Source organism: Opisthocomus hoazin, chromosome 3 (assembly GCF_030867145.1).
Source record: "Opisthocomus hoazin isolate bOpiHoa1 chromosome 3, bOpiHoa1.hap1, whole genome shotgun sequence".
In the NCBI taxonomy this organism is placed as follows: domain Eukaryota; kingdom Metazoa; phylum Chordata; class Aves; order Opisthocomiformes; family Opisthocomidae; genus Opisthocomus; species Opisthocomus hoazin.
In genome coordinates this window covers 13,457,488-13,476,646 of record NC_134416.1, presented here as the reverse complement: position 1 = coordinate 13,476,646, position 19,159 = coordinate 13,457,488, and the positions used below count along the sequence as shown (strand labels likewise).

The window sequence follows — 19,159 nt, the reverse complement described above, 5'->3', positions numbered from 1 at the left end:
GGACGGGGAGGCGGCGAGGGGCCGTCGCTCTCCGTGCCCGAGTGCCAGGGGCCGTGGACGGGGGGGGGGCGGCTTCCCGCCCGGCGGGCTCCGCTGCCTTCTCTGCGGGGGGGGTGAGGCCTGCCCGCCGCGGGTGGCGCGGGCCCGGGGCTCGGTGGGCGCCTGCCGCCGGTGGCTCTGCCGTTAGAGCAGTCGCGGTTTGATTTCCTGAGCTCTGCTGCGTGGTTTGGGGTGTGGAAGCGTAGCGGGACGAGGCCATTTGCTCGAAGCGTCAAAATAAGCGGCAGGGCAGGAAGTGTAGCTGAAGTTTGCTGCCTGGTAATCCGGTCTGGGCCACTGGATCACTTACTGTTGGAAGCGAAAAAACCCACCTCGGCCATCTCGCTTGGTCTCCTCTCCAACTCTGATTCTGCTGGTTGTGTTTTACAGAAGGGAGGGGGGTGGGGGCTGTCGATTTTGGGTGCTTCATTGATGTCCCCATGGATGACCTTCCTGGCCAAGAAGAGTGCTTTGACTCACCCCTCTGAAACCCCTTCCAGGGAGGAGTGTGGCTTTGCCTCTGGGGGCAGAATGGGCAGCTGAGAGCTGGAGTTCAAGAATTCGCCTAGAAGATTCACGAGTGAAATCTTTGCTTGGGATCATAAGCAGTTTCTAAGAAAAATAATCTTTTATTTCTTAAAAATAAAGGAAAATTTGTCCAAGAGTGCCTACAGTGGAACAGGTTGCCCAGAGAGACAGTGGAGGCCCCATCCCTGGAAACATTCAAGACCAGGTTGGATGGGGCTCTGAGCAACCTGGTCCAGTTGAAGGTGTCCCTGCTCCCTGCAGGGGGGTTGGGCTAGATGAACTCTAAAGGTCCCTTCCAACCCAATCTATCCTATGGCTCTATGAAAGCCATAGGGAGGTTCTCCTTCCCCTCTACACTGCCCTAGTGAGGCCTCATCTAGAGTACTGTGTCCAGTTCTGGGCTCCCCAGTTCAAGAAAGATGAAGAGCTACTGGAGAGAGTCCAGCGGAGGTCTATGAGGATGATGAGGGGACTGGAACATCTCCCCTACGAGGAGAGGTTGAGGGAACTGGGCTTGTTCAGCCTGAAGAAGAGAAGGCTGCGAGGGGACCTTATAAATGCTTACAAATATCTGAAGGGTGGGTGTCAGGAGGATGGGGCCAAGCTCTTTTCAGTGGTGCCCAGTGACAGGACAAGGGGCAATGGGCACAAACTGAGGCACAGGAAGTTCCGTCTGAACATGAGGAAGAACTTCTTCCCTCTGAGGATGACAGAGCACTGGAACAGGCTGCCCAGGGAGGCTGTGGAGTCTCCTTCTCTGGAGATATTCAAGACCTGCCTGGACAAGGTCCTGTGCAGCTTGCTGTAGGTGACCCTGCTTCGGCAGGAGGGTTGGACTAGATGACCCACAGAGGTCCCTTCCAACCCCTACTATTCTGTGATTCTGTGAAATTGCTTTCCAAAAGACGAACTGAGAGGAAAATGCAGTGGTATGATTTAATATTGTAAACGGTAACTTATGTTCCTGTGTAGTTCGCTCAGTGCTTCTACAAATGTCAGGAAAATGAAGAAGCCTTTTTAACTTTTCACTGTTGTTTTTTTCAGATTCCTGCCTTTCACAGTGGGTATCTGTGAAATTTCCAAAAGCACAACAGGCTTTCTCAGTGAGCGAGATTTACGAAGTTCAAGAAGGGAATTAGTTTCTTACTGTTTTACTTGCACTAAATGGGCCCAGAAAGATAAAGCTGCTAACGTGGTTTTGCGTGACTATTTAGTAGTCTATATTTGGATCACAGAGGTTCTATACAGTCTTGTTAAGATGGCAAACAGGTGTTTTAAAAAAGTTAAATAATGTAACAGCTGAAAGCAGTAATTATTAAATCTTTAAGAGCATCCTTTTCCTTTACTTTCAAGGAATTCTTTGTCTTCTGTTATTGGTTTGACAGCCTCTGAAGATATCTAAGGAGAGCAGTCACTGTCTTTTGGTGGGGAAAGCGTGAGCTGACATAACTGGAGCTGTTGTTGAAGGCTGCTGCGTTCTCTGTGGTAAGATACACCTTTAGAAGGGGGTAGAGAGAAAAGCAATTGGCATGTAATTCAGAAGTTCAAGTGGTGAACTTGAACTGTTGTTCAAATGTTGTAGGAAGCACATGGCCCAAAAATGGTGTCAGAAAATATGGTCTTGAGTGCACGTTTTTTAAATGGAAAAAAAAGAAAAAGATATGAAAGAAGACATTAGGAGAGAAGAGAGTGTGACAGCAGGTATTCAGGTCTTGTAGTCTGTGATACTTGCCAGGAATGCGGCAATGTTGTTCAAGTTAGGAAGGGTGCAAGACGTAGTTCTGGAATCCCAAGGAGAGTAGCAGAGGGAGATACAGCCTCAGGTATGCAAAGCTTGGGCAAAGGTACGTCTTTTCTGTTTAGATACTTTCTAGATTTCTGTTGGATTATAGCCTGTTGAAGGCTACTGTTGATAGAACAACTCATCCCCTTGTTATTTTATGTATGATTGAGATAAAACTTGTGCTATACCCCAAATTTGGTTGTGGATTCCCTTCCCTCCCTCCCCTAATATGATCTCAGTATAGTCCTGGAACATGACCAGTTACTCTTTACATGGACTAATGCAGTATTTCTGTCTGTCCAAGACTTTTGTGGGGTTTTTTTGTGAACAACTGTGTATCTAAAGCTGAACATTTTAAATTTTGTACTTTTTAAAGTATATTTTGTACTTTTTATACTTTTTAAAGTATAAAATTCTTCACTCGGGTCTCATGCTTCTTATAATAGCTACATGTTGTCCAAACGAGTTATGGCAAAGTATGAAGAGGGAAGAGAAGAAACGAGCTGATGTGGACACTGTGGGTAGGCATAGTGTAAGCAAACCCACTTGAAGGTTTTATTAATGATGGAGGAGAAGCAGTTAAACCTCGCAAGGCTGTAGGTGATACATCTCTATTGGAAAGGAAGATGGTGGTAAAGAAGATAAACACGATTATCGTGTGACACTATTCTGTGCTAATGGGACGCTGGTACTAATAATGTGTGACATCTTTGGGCGAAGTAGGCACCATTTGTAAGGTGGGCTTTTATTTAAAAATTATGCTAGCTGATTTGCTGTTAAATACAGTTTTAGAACAGTTGCCCTTTATTAGATTGTTTTTTCCAAGGGCTAACTGTTGAAACAGGCTTGTAGTCTGGGAGACTGGATTGGATGCAAGAAGTCATATTTCTTTCTAGCCTAATTGATAATATGCCTAGAAAACATAGCCAAGTTTTTGGGCATGTGGATCTGAAATAGAGCAGTAATTTCCAGGTGAATGTAATAATAGAGTTTGAACCTCGTTGTGGTTTAGCCATAGGAATGAGCAGAGATGAGGAATGCAAGCTGCTTTTTGTGGTGTAGTTTTGCTTAAGAGTGAATAGGAGGTGAATTGAGAACCACTGGTGAATTGCAGTTCCGCTGAAATTACTGGTATCTTGGGAGCTAAGATTTCATCCCTGCTCTCCGATGTTCCAGTGGCTCTGTTGACACTGCTTGATGGTTAGCTATCTGTACTTATGTTTTCTGTCCCAGATTCTTTGGGTGCAAACTGCATTCAAAATGTTGTATCTGTTGTTTGCAGAGTAACGATTTCAAGATGCCAGGTGGTGCAAGAATCTCATTCAACTCTGTGGATTCCTCTCTTTCATCTCTGAAAAACTGCCAGTCTTACATAAATACTGGAATGGATATTGCTACTCACGTTGCCCTTGACCTTGTGGAAAGTTTCAGTAAGTATATTCTCTCTTGTATTGCATCCTGAAATCTGACAGATGAGTCCTAGGCCTATGTATTTTGACTTAGTGTTAATATCTATCTTGATTACAGGAACTGTAGCTCTTCTGGCTAGACCAGGGTGTTTGCATTCTAGTCACTTTATTGTCTTAAATGATAAATTCAGTGAAAATGTAAATACCAGGGAAACATTGTCCCAGCTTTTGTAACACCGAAGATTAATTGCATTCCAGTGGTTGTTACCCTACAGCTTTGTAAAAACTTTAACCTTGCTGAATGAGATGGAGAAGGCCTCTTAAGTGGGTGAATAAAATGACTTTTCATTCTACTACTGCTTCTTTGTCTGTGTTTTATTTGATGTTTAGGGCAAGGTATATTAAAATAATGTTAGTGATTTTGATTACAAAGCTTGAGACACCTGTTAGGGGATGCGATTTTTTGAAGTGCTGTCTCTTTCTTTGCTGAAAATCAGGCCCTTTTAGGGTGCTTCAGTTTGGACACTTGCAAAGTGGAGCACCTTAGATCTGTAATCACTTCTAACAGTCTCATCATTGCTATTTCACAGCAACAGGTGCACTGCAAAGCTGCTTTTTAAAGACAAATATTAGGCATCCCATTTCTCTATCTTCTTGAATATGTGATAATGTTTTAACTTGGGAAAAATAAAAAAACTTTAAAGCTCCAAAGCCCTAATAGTTTTAATTGTAAGTGGAAAGTGAGAATCCTCTGAAACAAAAGTTTTGCTGTTCATTATAAATCTTGCACTCAACTAAGCCAAGGTTTGTGTACAGTCAAGATGAATGCTTTTCTCTCTGCCTAGTGTGATAGTTCTCTCTCCTTTGACCTTTTTATTGATACTGCTGTCAGAAACAATTCACATGTCATTTCTAGCCGGGTAGAGGAAATGTAAAGCTTGCCTCAACAGTCAGCTGGGGATTCCCTTTGAGGTTAAACGGGTATAACCAGTTCTGTTTCCTCTCTGCTTTTGCAGTCACCATGTCTCCTGCTTTGCCGGAAGCAATACATGGAAATACACTGAAAGTACTGAATTCTTTCAGTCCAAAGACCGCAGAACAATCTACAGATATTAGTTATTTGTACAAAAGTTAAAAGCTTTGATTAATTTCGCCTTTCAATATAAGCCCCTGTTGCATTTCCATTTGGAGGGGTGAAAGGCAACTGAAGCTCCACTGTGCAGGTCTGCAGCTGGTAGCTTGTGCATTATACTCCTAGGAAATGTTGTTACCTTCTTCACTTACCTGCGTCTGACACATTAATCTTTAATTAAAACCTTGAAATTATTTTGTCTGTTTCATTCAGTAATCAAGAGGACCATATTTAGCGTTCTGTCCTGAGAGGAGGAGATTACTCTTGATGAAATACCTATGGTCATTTTACAGTTAAATTATGATCGTGTGACTGAAGAAGAGCTCCTAGACCATAACACTCATTTTATTTTAGCAGGGGCAATTCTCCTGTAGAATCATAGTTACAGAATTGTCAAGCATGACTTTTTAACAAAGTCCATCCCATTGCTCTGCAGAAAAGGTATTCCAGACTTGTGTTTGTACTGCATACTTCTTTGGTCTGCTGTTATGGTGTTAGCTTTTCACTTACAATAGTTGTCTTCACTTCTACATTTGTACACGGAACAAATGAGTGAAGCTACTTATAAAGTTCAGTTTTAACTCCCCTGACTACTCCACTTGCACTTCAGGTTCTGATGTTCCTTACACAATGCCATCAAGAAAGATACAGGGTTTCTGTGGCATGACATACTTTTGATAAACAAGTACCTTCGGCGTTGTAGTTAGCATCATCTGATCTGCTATACTTGACTGTTCAGCTGTTACCTCTAACTTGTATGTGACAAGCTCTGTTTCTAGAATTGTTACTCATCTATCCCGCTTTTCCTTCATGTTCTGAGGCAAAATGTTAATTTAATTTTGAGGCAGCGTTAGATGATACATTTCTGCATTCTTTTTCCCATCCCATTTGCAATTTGTTTTAATTACCGTTACAAAATTTAACTGTCCAGCTTCTGACAGGTTTTATTGCTTTGTAGCAGCAAAGAATTCTGTGTGAACATAGTTTGTTCCTTTGGACTTTCATACTGGACAATGCTGTTTTTTGGGAACAGTACCAAAAATTTTCGTAGCACGTACATGAGAGAAGTTACATTGACATTTGAAGATAAATAACTGAAAAGGCAGGCAAAGTTAGTGCAGTAAGTGATGTCTGTTTCCTGTCTTTATTGCTGTTCTCCACAAGCCCAATCCTGAAAACATTTACTTGTAGGCATATTTATTAATTAGCACACAGTAGTGTTTGCATGACTGGCTGCTGTTTAAGGCAGTGTCATGGAGGGACTTCCTATAAATGTACCTGATGCTAAGTTAGATCAAAAGATCTAACTGGGTGGTAGTGGATTTGCTCTGGTGGTGCTGTATTCGAGATACTTTCTAGGCAGCAAACACTATAGTTCTTTGCTTTTTTTTTTTAAGAGTTAAACAGTGATTTGTGAAAAAATGTTTGATTTTTTTCTAACTTCAGCGCTCTAATAAAGCAGAGAAATATAAATTAACAAATATAAGTTTTCTTTGACATGCCTAAGGGGATTTTATAGTATGCCGATTTTGTGGGCGTTTCCCTGTTCAGTAAAAATCCTTTCCCTGCATATTAGCACTGTAGGGCTAGAAAGGCTCTTTAGTTTCTGACGTATTCAGGGGAGAACGATAGGAAGAACACTTGTAAAGCATGTACAAAGAAAAGACTTTAGTGTTTTAGCACTTTTGTATGTGTGTAAGTTGTAAAGCAGCCCCAGGATTGTTCAGGTGGAGTGAAAATCAGAGCTCACTAGGGGGCAGAAGAAGATAGGAAGTAAGCAGTACTTCACTGAAATTACAAAAAGTACTGAGAAGAGACTGACCTATTTACCTGTCTGTTGATCTGGCCATGACCTTTGAGTAGCCTAAAGCCCTCTCCGGTTAAACCATCCAGAGGCCAAGGAACTCTTACAGTGGTTATGAAAGCTATACAATCCTCCCAGAACAATTTTGAATTTAAGCTTTGTAAACACGTGGTGGTAGTGTTACACAGGATAAAGAGGGAATGCAACTGCTTTTTTGATTGTGAAACCAGAGGGCTACTGATAGGAAGAGGTGCCAGACTTGTGGGCAGGAATTGGCTCAGATATTCCATCATTTATAGTAACTTCATAACCTGTAGTAACCTTTTTTTTTTAGACATCTCAGGTGCTTTGCAAACACTGGCTAAGCCTCTCAGCTCTCTGGGAGGTAAATAATGGTTAGTGGGATTGCTTACTTCATCACCACTGAAATGAAACTTTTGGGTGAATAATGGTTATTATATAGAAACATTATAACTATCATAATCCAAAAGAGAAAAATAAAACTTCCTCCGACTGAAACAAATGAGAAAGTTTTATTAGAGAAGATAGAGGTTTCTGAGCTGGACATCAGGGACATTCGATGAAATTGCTTACTTATGAATAAATATTAAAATAGATCTTTCACATCTTCATTTTGACATAATGTTTGAAAGTTTCAGAACTAAAACAAATGCTGGGTTTTCAGTTGAACAGTAATTGCATATAGAGAATGCCTCCTGTTGAATTTAGACTATCCTTTCTCTCCCCTCCATAATTCCTTTTAGGAAGCTGCTGTCTACCTACTGACTCACTTCAGTCCTGCTTAAATGGAATTTCTCTGTTTCTGGGTAAAGGTGGCATGGCTGCAAGCCAGTGCATGTACTGATGCTACCATTGATTACTGTGCCTACTGCTCATTACTGTGCTCCTGTAGTTAAATTTATTCTGTCTTAAGAGCCCTATGTACGTCTATTCATTATATTCTGAAAAATGAACACTTTTGCTCTTCATAGAGCTCTTAGATGAGGCCATTACTTTCTGGCAATAACAACAGAGCCTTCTAGTTTGGATGTAGTTCTCAGGCTTTGGGTTCTTTGCTTTTCTTTTTTTCCTCCTGTGCATTGATTGTGCTCAGAACTTTCTATTAACATGGGATTTTCGCCTATAGCTTTGACTTTCTGTTCTGGAAAGATAAAGTAGTCTCACTGGACAAATCTGTTTGGAGGAGTATGAACAACTGTTAGAGAAATTGTTGGGGGAGGAAGGGTTCATTTAAATAATTAAACATTGTAGCTCTGCAATAAATAGCGGTCAGAGAAATCTAGAAAAGTGAGGGAATCAGTTTCACGAACATAAATTGCAATTCAAGATGACTTTGAAGACCTAAGGATTAATAGCCTCTCATCACATGGTCCCACATTTTGAAATTTAGGACAGAATGTGCCAATTAATCTAATTCTCCATAACCTTGAACAAAGTTTTGCTACTTTCTGCAAAAGAATAATACTAATAAAAATAATGGTTTTCTGTATCATATGAATAATAGAAATATTTAATACCCAGTATTTCTAGGCAGATTCACATTCATCTCTACTTATGCATGTAGTTCTCTTGACATCTCTTTGCAGTCCACAATAGTAATTTTAAAATTATTCCTGTCCATTTAAGCTTTGTTTGACGCTGTGAGATGTTTTGTGAATCCTAGTAAGAGATAATATGGAAGTATGGATTTTTTACTTGGAATTGTAAATAATAACAGACCTCACATGAAGAAATCAAAAGGAAGATAGTTCACAGTAGAATTAAAAAAGTCTGAAACGACTGTGAGGCCTCGAATAACAGAACTGTTCAGAATCTGTTCCCAGCTTTGTATTACCTCCCATTTCTTTTGTGCTTTCTAGCATTTTGTTCACTGCTGCTGCACTCTGGAGATAAATCTTAAGTTAGCTGTAACCCCAGTGACTACCAAGTCTCTGTCCTCTGAGGAATCCACTGTTCACCATGTGCTGTAGGGATGAGATACTTAGACTACTGGAAGGTCCATTGCCAAAACTGCGCTTAACCAAGTCTTAATTTCATCAGCAATTCTGTTGCTTAGTCCACTAGTACATTTACATCTGTTTTGTTCTGGTCCTGTATAGATTTATGAAAAAAAATTACTAGTGTTAAATATTTATGTCAGTCATTGCTCATTTATGAACGTGTATGATCTCTAGCAAAATAAGGCAGAGTTTCTGTTACTGCTGTTAATTTAGGTGAAGAATAATTTTAATGCATCTGATCTTGAAAACCTTTTATTTTTCAGATAACTTTGTTGATGTCCATGAAGTTAAACTGTCGATTAAGACCTCCCTGTCCATTGAGAATCTGCAGACTTTTAGCGTTGAGCATGTTCATGGTGTTGTGAGCATGTGCTGGCAAAGAGACAAAGTCTAAAAAGATCCTGTAAAGGATTAAGGATCTGTATTTAGAGGTGAAAACTAGTTTCACCAAACTGAATGTCAAACAGCCTATTTAAAAGCTAATTTCATTTAACGAGTTAGAAAGAGAAGTTTTATGTCCATCTCAGTCTTTTTGCCAATTATCTTTAGATGCTGACATTATCTAAATGTTGTGGTTTTCTTTTCTTTCAAGAATATCATTGTGGTATAGAAACATTTAAAGATGTTACTATATAAAAAAACATGTAAGCAGAAAAACAGACTGTGCACAGTTGGTTTCAGTATGTCCTCCTCATGCTCAAAATACTCTTTGATGTTCTGTGGACCAGCCTAGCAAAATACAGAAGGAAAGGATACACTGAAATTCTTGAGTGGTTCACCAGCTTTCGGAGTGGTCTGTATATTTTAAAGCTGAATCACATGCTTATATCCTTTGCTGGGTTGGAGTCCTAATAGATGCGTGAATTTGAAGGTGACACTGTTTGAAATCACTTACAATGCAAGTAAAATCATCTAAATTCTGCTATAATTTGCATATTCCTAAATTTAGCCTCAGTCTGGTTTTGAGCTTTAGTGGTGTGAAAAAAGAATTCACTAAGTCAGTACTTGTTCAGCAGTGTCTCTCGATTGTAATGTTCCTAGTATTGAAGTTTAAGCCCCGTATTGATAGGTTGACACACTGAGGAACAGCTATTTGCACTGCTAATTGAACTTCTCTTGGTTGCTGAACTGTCTTTACTTAAACTAAAGTAAGTTCTGTAGAGTTAAAAAGCACTGCTGGACGTCCAGGTGAAATACTTGAAGGATAAGTCTTAATCTCTGTTTTTGAATTAGTGTAACCTGCTGTGTGTGATGACTGATGTGCTGGTAACATACAGATATGCTCGCCCAGTGTAGGTCTGCCATATCCTAGACAGGCATCCATTCCCGGCTCTGCTCAGAGTTATCAGCTGTGAGTTCTTTCAGCTCGCAGAGGATGGCAGTTTTATCTGACTCCTTGGGAGAAAGCAGCAGAACTTTCTCAAGAATATGGGACTGTGAAGTAGAGAGAGCTGTAGATACCGGAACAAAGAAGACTAACTCATGGTCATCTGCAGGCTTCCAGCCCAGCAGCTTGCTCTTTAGAGGGGCCGTTGCTTTTGTCGCTGGAGCCAAAGCTGTGCGAGACTGGGAGGAATGTCCAGTACAAGTGGGAAATAATCGGGAGGGCTGGAGAGTGTGCCAGCTACAGACAAGATGATAAGAATTTCTTAGCATAACACTTCTGAAAGCATTTTAAAGCATTAACAGAAGGGGTTTTGTCTGTTTAGCTGAACAGGTTTTCAAGTGGAGAGCAAGATGCTTCCTGGATGTCTGGGACTTTCTTCGAACCACACATCACGTTCCCGCTGTAAAGTGCAGAGGCCCTGGAGCGTAGAACAGCTGGGTGCAAAGCAGTTATTGCACCTGAACTCTGATCTTATTTGGGGAAAAAAATGAGCTGCTTTTCTTTTGCTTAAAAAACTTGCCCTAAAAATGTCATGGTCAGCTGCTGCCCGTGGCTGCTTGCCATCTGTATTACACAGTAGTGACCTTCCCATAGTAATATCAGGGTCTGCGTGAAAATTCCTCCCCTCGTTCTCCACACTTTGAAGGACTTTTCTGCTCAGCATTACGTACAGGGCAGGCCCGTGGGTCTTACAGAGTGTTAGTGATAGGATTCTTTGGCATGTGCCCCAGAATAAGTTAGCCCTTTACATACAGCTCTGGCTTTTCCTGCTTGTCTGCTCGTTTCCTATTGCGTAACCTGCTCGCTCTGCCAGCAGAGCTTACCTCAAATCCGGCTGCTTATCCCGGTTGTCTGCTCCCCTTGCCCCAGAGCTGCCTCTGCGCTTTTCTTCGTGGGTGCTGCACTGCATCTCACCTGTGCAATGCCCTCCCTTTACTGACTGCTTTCTCTTCTCCGTATTGCTTGGGATCCACTTGTGTCATGAAGCCTGTTAAATGCTGGCTAGACAGTAGCTGGTAATGCAGAATCTTTTTTCAGTGTGGATTTAGCGTTGAGAGATTACCCAGAGCGCTTTGATTCCTCTCCCTGCTCTTTTAAAATGGTGTTAAACAGGAGTCACTCTAAACACTGCTGACTCTTATTGGCATAGGAAGGAGTGTAGAGAATAGAGACACAGCAGTCAGCCTAGTTGTATGAAATTATTAGCAACCTTTTAACAGACGGTTGATTCATGAGTTTCTATGGAATATGCATAGAATATGGATAAAAGAATAGTTTCGTACGTGCAGTGGCTTTCTAAACACATTGCAGCAACCTGTAACAAACAGTCAAACTTGTAAGTTTGTTCATTGCTGAGAGCAGGGGACCTTTCCATGGAAGTTTCTCTGTCATTAACCTAAAACTTCTACTTGGAATGGTGAAAACTCCACTGTAAGGATGGACTCTGTAGCTGTGTTTGAATATAAAATGCTTTGGTTAATTTGTTTCCTTTGTTCTTTTTTTTTCTAGTTTATTTTTCATTGAAAATTCAAATGTAGGATTCCTGTGGTACCATCACATAACATGAGTCTTAACATTGGCAAAGTTCTTGTGCATGAAATGACCATGATGTGATTGTTTTGGGATCCAGAAATAAACCTGCTGACACCTGTGCTTCTAAAATTCTCACGCTCTTTTAGTTTCCATGGTGTCTGAGATCATTGTGCTCCATAAAAATAAAACAAAAGGTACTTGTCCTGAGAGCAGGGTATAGTATATAGGCTAGAATGACGCTTTGCAACCTGCTTGAGTAAGAGGTAGCATGAGGGTCTGCTCAGGGAACTGAGCAGGATTAAACTTCGCCTTGCTATCCTGTTCTTGTCCAGGGAAGATAAGCTATATCAAGATGTCTTCTTGCACACCCTACCTTCCTTTGCATATGAATTCTGGTTTTGTTAGGTTGCTCTCCACCTCAAAATGGACAAAGCTTTGGCCTGTGTTGTAGGGACCCTGCGTGAGGAATCAGACCTTGTTTTTTTGCCTTGTGAGCCCATATATCTGTGAAGGTGCTCATGGGAAGCAAATAGCAAACAGCTTTATATGCAGTGTAGGAATAGCATTAGAATTGAGCAATCCATTACTTCTTTATGGACATGAGGGAACAATCTTACCTGGATTTGAAACCCCCAAGAGTGTGTCTCAGGCTCTCAGAATTTACTTTGTCTTCAGGTTAGAGTAAATTCCAAGTAAGGGTTGCAGGATATTTACTGGTTTTTTTTCTTGTTGGAGAAAGCAAGTGTAGAATGTCAAAGTCTATCCTGGAGATAAATGACTTCTCACTGATGCTTGCTGTACTAGAATGTTTGCTAGCTAGGAGAGAAGGTAGCGTGGAAAATGAAGAGACCAGTGATCCATGAGGTTCAGTAACCCTTCTGTGTTAACCTCTGCCAGATGCTTCCTGTGGAGCTGCAAAAATTCCCTCATGCTACCAAGCTGTTCACAGAGGAAGTTTCTTTCTAACCCCAGGCATTTGTCTGCCAGAAGCTGTTTGTTAACTGGTCTGCTTTGTTGCTACACCGATGTCTGTGGTACTAATTGGTGGCATGCACAAACTCAGTGTAGGCGCCAAAATTACATCTTTCTTCTTCGGAAGGTTCTTTTCCTGTTGTTTAAAGTAAACTTGTATTTTGGGGTATGTGAGATAAAATGTTTCAGATTCTCTTTCTCAAAAATACTAATTTTTCTTTCCTTCAAATCGCCTGCTTAAGATTCATCCTTTTAGGAAAGATGTTCTTTTTTATCCTAACTTACGCTTGTCCTCTATTATGTTGTGCTTCTTGAATTGTTTTATAGGTATTTAACCTTTCAACTAACAGTGAGGAAGATGTGTAGGTTTTCTTCAAGTAGGAAGGTAAATGGTGTCACATTTCTAAGTATTTCTTCTTTGAGTAATTTTATTTTTTGAAAAAAAAAAAAGGCTGGTTAAGTTCCTGTGAAATGCTTTTCTGAAGACAAAATATTTACATTTTGTGCATTATGCTGTTCAATACCAAAATTTTGGGAAGAGAAGGTTGGATTAATTTTTTGTCCTACCTTTGTGCTTCAGTAATTACAGTGTAAAAATTACTTACAACATTTATAGCCAGGATGAGCCCATTGCTGGAATACACTGGTTGAGTCTGAGGGCTGTTCTTCAAAGAAGCTGCCTGAAAAATGAGAATTTGGAAATGTTCCTTGTTTCAAAATCTGGAAAAATACGACTTGTAATGAAAGATTTGTGCTCTTTTATATTTATCCAAAACCCACCCTAACCATAGTCTGTAATCTTACAAAGTGGGAAGAAACATTTCCTAGCTGGAATTTTGACTGTGAAAAGAACACAGTGCAGTGAGGGAAAAATAGCTGTATTAAGCAGCATGCTTTTTGTTCTGCTGGCTCTCTTTTGTTTTGGGTACTCAGTAAGCTGGGTACCTCCCAGTATCTTTGTTGCTTGACTTGTGCAGTCCTGGAAGGAAGGAGAAACCCATTAGGTGGCAGCAATGGCTTTCCTGCAGCTTCAGCCGTTACTCCTTCACCCGCTGCGCTCCACTCCTTGGCCCTACAGAATGCGCTCCTAAGATGGAGCTCGAGGTGTTGGTGCCATATCACAGCACTCTTGCATTTAGTAGCACTAAAACATAGATGGAGGATGAAGATTAATAGTGGAGAAAGAGAATTTGTGTTACCAGATCATAGATTTTTATGGCTGTTTGGGACCAGCATGATCTACTGGTTTGACGTCCTGTGTAATACAGATCATTGCGTTCTGTACAATTATTCTTGCATGAAGCTGGTATGTTGTGGTTAAATGAGAGAGTACCATTCAGAGTGAAATCCAGTCTTGATTGAAAGCTAGCTTGCTGAATAACTGTCTTCAGTGCGTTCTCATGGAGATGTACTGACAGCTTGCACCTGAACAGAAGGTCGTCCTCTGGACAGTCTCGGTTTTTGTCAGAACCCTTTTGAGTGCTCGGATGAAAACTGCGCAATTTTTATTTCTCGTGTTTCAGTAGATGGTATTCACAGTGTCTGATTTCAAATACATATGTGTGCATATTTATACTTTTTTCTTATGTATTTTCCTAAGGAAGCGGATAATTTTCTCCCCTAAAGGTCATGATGAGTTGGGGAGGTTTGCAGTCACCTGGTGGGTGACTTCATGTACCCCTAGTCACTATAAATTTCTCTGTGTCCTAGACCTCATAAATTCTCAGCAGTCTTCAAAATAGATCATAAGTGGGATTTAAATGCTGTATAGACCTTTTTACAGACCCTCTGCACACTAGTGATGTTAACCTTGAGAGAATGAGTGAGTTTACAGCTGTAAGTTATAGGCTTGAAATTGCTGGGTGAGGTTCTTTGGCCTCTACTATGCATGAGATCAGAATAGATGATCCTAATGGTCTGTTTCAGCTTCAGAATACTATGAAGTACTGCAGAGGTCTTGTGTGGGCTCTTCAGCACAAAGATAAATCAACCTCTTTGAACAAAAGCCAGAGAGGAATATTTTATCTGAGTAATTTACTGTATGAAAATATTCTCTGTAGTATATTAATCTGTCACTTTCTTATCATCATATTTCTGCCACAGAAATGTGGCAATAAGAAAATACTGCTAGCTCCTATTTAAATGTAGAGGCACATAGTATATATAGAAAGTAGTGTGGGCTTTGAAGAACCTACTCTGAAGGTTTTAATTTTTATCAATTTAAGTAGATCAGCATTTAGTTTTCAGTGATCTAATTGTGTGCCTAAATAACTAGGGAGGGATTAGGAACTCACAAAAGTAGAAAATCTGGAGATGGCAGCATTCAGAAAGATGAGGAGTATAAAGCAATTGTATTTCTTTTCTTGATTCTTTCCATTGGAGAAAGATTTATCTGGGTTAAAAGTAAGCATTGCGCTGATGTGTTCTCGATGTTTAGTGAAGACAGAAAAGACGAGTTTATGTAGACATGATTGTTTTGAAACCTTCATCTTGATTCCCTACCAATAGACCCAGGACACTCAGCTCTTTTTTTTTTTTTTTTTTCTTTTTCCTTTCTTTTCTTTTCTATTCTTTGTTCTTCTCTTCAAGAATTCAAGAATTAATTTTTTCCCCTTTCTTTTTTTTGATACTGAAATAACTTTTTTGTTAGTGCATGTAGAATTAGTGATGAGAAGTTTTTAATACTTTCATGTAAAAATTAAAGAAACGAAACTTAAAAATGCACTCTGACTCAAATCCAGGTTTTATGATAAGTTTCCATTTACACCAATATTATATAGCATGCTGATGCTCTAGTGAAGAATGAAGATTATAATATGTACTGATTAAATTCCAATAATTTAAATCAGAATGTTTACTGTATCAGTCAGAATCACATGAAAGACTTGTGTGTTCCTTATGATTCCTGACTCTGAGACCTACAAAAAATTTTGTCCTTTGGAGGACAGGCAGAGGTTGGTTGTCCAAATTGTAGATTGAGAATATTTTTAATTATAATTGTCGTAGATTTTTTTGCTTCCCTTCTCGTTTTCTTTCCCATTTTCTCTCAAGAAGAACAAGCAACTCATAACAGCATTATATGAGAGAGATAAAAGAAGTAAGATGCTCTAATTCTGATTTTGCTGAGGCCTTGAGGCTAGAAACAACTGTGCTTCCAAACTGGCATTGCACCGTGTGGCCTTGGGCAAGTCGTTGCAGTTCACTAGGCATCCGTTTCCCCTCAATAAAAAGAGGTGTCACGAGTGTTTTGAGAGGGTGTATGAGCATCTGAATATCTCAAACTCCTGTGTAGATACTTCTGTTGTTGCTTGTGTCTTCTGTGCTTGTGGAAATAATGTTGCAAGAGTCTAGAAATAGTGTGAGTTGTCTGCAATGGCAGTAGGTGATTGGAAAAGATAGGAGATAGGTAGTCAGGAAAAACGTGTGCAGGGGAAAGAAAAGGCAGCAGAAAGCAACAGGCTAGCAAAGATGTCATCTTTGCCTTTTGTGAATGAACAAGTAGAAGGTATCACATCTTCAGTAACTGTTATAGGTGATATGAAATGGTTTGCACTACTAAAACAGAAACAGGGCACTAAGTGAAGATTTGCACTTAGATGACATTGATGAGTGGATCCTGCAGCCACATATCTACAGGAGGATAGTCTGATGTTTATTAGTGGGTCAGTAAATAATACTATGTGAAGAGAGAACATATTACACTGATTCAAAACGTGCTACTAAAACCGCTTATGGAAAGAAAATTTACAGTGAAACCCACAGTCCAGCAAAAGGTCAACTAAAGTGACAGAGAATCCATCCCATCTCTGAGTAAACAGTTCAGCCTTGTATTTTCTTTTTTCATTAGTTTTGTTTCAGTTTTCCGGCACTGCATCTTATGTTTCTGTCTGATAACCAAAGAGCTCAGTGTGTTCAGAAATCTTCAGGATGGTAGCGGTAGGTCATGAGCAAGTCACCTTTCGCATCTCTTACTTAAACTTCACAAGTCGAGCTGCTTTAGTCAGCCTTGATGCAAGTCACACTTTCCAGGCATTGAGTAATTTGTGTTGCTCTTTCTTTGAAATACTGAAAGAGCTTATTGAAAGAAAATGCAATTAGCAGGATTTAGTCTCACTTGTTGCCTAGAAAGAGCCTTTGTCCGAATTACACACTATAAAGTGCCAAATAAGGATAGGGATGCATCTGCAAAATTGTCAGCATACAATCAGCCACTTTAAAAAAAGCAAACAACAAAACATTAGAGCAATCCCTGTACCCCTCTTTAGACATTGAACAAAGGTCTGGCATTCATCATGAGCGTCACAGAGCACAGCTTTCCATGTAGGGCATACAGCAGTAGCCAGGTAACCTGCCGTCACTCACGTTGCTGCTCCAGCCACCCTTTCAGGCATTGTTTGCGTTAGGTTAGTTCACAAACTCTGCACTACATAGCAGCTACTCTTAATGACGGGTGAGCTTATGTCTTTTTATGTTATTGTTGTTTCAGTTTGGGGTTTTTTGTGTGTTAATGGACCTTTATGCCAATAAAAGACAATCAACAGCCAGGAGTCTATTAGAACTGCTATTATATAAAAGGATGGGAGAAAGTAGGAGGTGACCCCCCCAGAGATTGTGATCACCAGGAAGATATCACTTGCTAATAGAGAAGGAATGAAAAAGCAGGCTAGCAAGTGCTCAGGAAAAAAAAAAAGAGCAGGAATGGAGCAACTAGTTGAGGAGGAAGAGAAGGGGAAAGGAGCAGGTGGTAAAGAGATGTGTGATGAAGGAGATGAAGAGGTAGGAAATAAGAAAGCCACAGCAAAAGGATTAAGCCGGACAGTACACTGATTGTGCTGTAGATGACGAGAGAGATTTAAATGCCTTCCTAATGATGTTTCCCATGTAAGCAACTTCTGTAGTTTCCACAAAGATGTTAGCTTTTGCAAATGGGAAGTGCCTGGCGTATGAATCGAAGGACTGGTTCACGTGGCTGAAAATGAGAAAAGACATGTGGTCTTTCTGATTAGTCTCATGCTAGAGTCGTTCAGGATATGTGTGTGTGTGTGAACCTCCTTGCTTTTTTGATGTTATCAACAAATGCTATTTAGTGCTCTGAAATATGCATGTGCTGTAGCACTCAATAGAAGGTGACAATCTCAAACTGCTCCATAAATTACATATAATGAACTTTCGTATTAAGAGAGGCTTAACAAAAGGAGCCATCTGGCTTAAGGAGAAGGTGGCAGATGAACACAATTCAAAGAAGTGTTCACACATTAAGGAAGTATTTTAACAGGCTTTCCCCAGACTGTAAGTGGGAATGGAATTATACATTGCATGTAAATGTCAAGTGACAATAATATCTTCTGAGTTAAATCAACCTTGCAAACTCTTTCCTATTTTTCTTAAGCAGATGAATAAGGTTTAACTTGTGATTTCCTTACTAATCGTCTTGGTAAGCAGTGGGTGACTAGACTTCTTACTGTATGGGTAGATTAATGTGACATTTTCACAAGCCTTTTTTTTTTTTTAAAGTTTATTGCTTGTGGGTAGGGATTTAATTCACAGCTGTTTTTTGAGTGAATTAGGTATGCCGTCAGTCATTCAAATTCTGTATTTCTTCAGTATTTTTAGATTAATCTTTTATCCATTCTTTGTTGGAGGTGTGTAGTCTGTACTGATATCTCAAGGTAATCTCAAGGTAAGCAAGACTTTTCCTCCACTGAACATATTTACTGTAGCGCACAGATGTGGCCCAGTCACTTTTATAGAAAACCAGATTTTAAATTTAACAAAATTCAAAAGCATATCAGTGTAAAGGGGAGAAAATTCTCTCAACTAGTACGTGTCAGCTACACAAATCTCAAGCATAGTCATATGGTTCTGAATTTAATTTATTTTAATAACACAGTGTGTGATAGCTATTGGACAGTTTACTAGTTCTGTTTAAGTACTGAACAGAGGGACCCTTCTACTTCTTCCTCTCTAGTTACAGAACACTTCCACACTCGGTTTCAATTTATATTCCTTTTTTTTCAAAACTGTCTCTTTAAATGCCATGAGGCCCCCACAAAGCTACTTCTTTCCTGCTATGGACAGAGTTATCTAAAAAACATGCTGAGAGACCATTATCTATGGCGTAGTGTAAGCCATCAAACAAACTCTTGTTTCCTCTCAAAATCATAAATATTTGTGCATATGTGAGAGGCCCAGGCAATACAGAATTGCATTTCCCTTTTTTGCACAGAGATGTGCATTTTCCACATGATAACAAAGTAGCAGCTCCTCATGGTAGGAGAATTTTTGTGTGAAGTTTGTGCGAAATGAAATTCCAGCGATGGAAAGATTTAGCTCTGTCACCAGTATGCGAGCAACAGAATGAATGCCACATACCAGCGATTCATCCCAAAAGGGGGAGATTTGCCAATTCACGGAAGAGGTTTTGTGCAAAGGAGGCCTGCTAGAGGCAGAATGAATTACTGGTTTTCATTTTGCTTGCAGTTTGTGCGCAGTCTTTGCCTTGTCTGTGTAAGAGGATCTGGTCGTGGTTTGGGTTTTTTTTTTTTTTCTTT

General features: G+C 40.0%; 1 protein-coding gene across 2 annotated transcripts in view; it reads left to right on the top strand.

Moving 5' to 3' along the window:
* The window catches only part of NSMCE2 (NSE2 SUMO ligase component of SMC5/6 complex), a 134,384-nt gene that overhangs the window by 235 nt on the left and 114,990 nt on the right, over positions 1-19,159 (top strand). Inside the window, exons 2-3 of one of the 2 annotated variants that reach the window (XM_075415572.1) lie at positions 1,953-2,052; positions 3,633-3,780. In XM_075415572.1, the coding sequence (XP_075271687.1) occupies positions 3,648-3,780 (133 nt within the window). In that variant the 5' untranslated portion in view covers positions 1,953-2,052; positions 3,633-3,647. Of the gene's footprint in view, positions 1-1,920; positions 2,053-3,632; positions 3,781-19,159 lie in introns of both variants that reach the window. The other variant, XM_075415573.1, reaches the window with a different exon arrangement.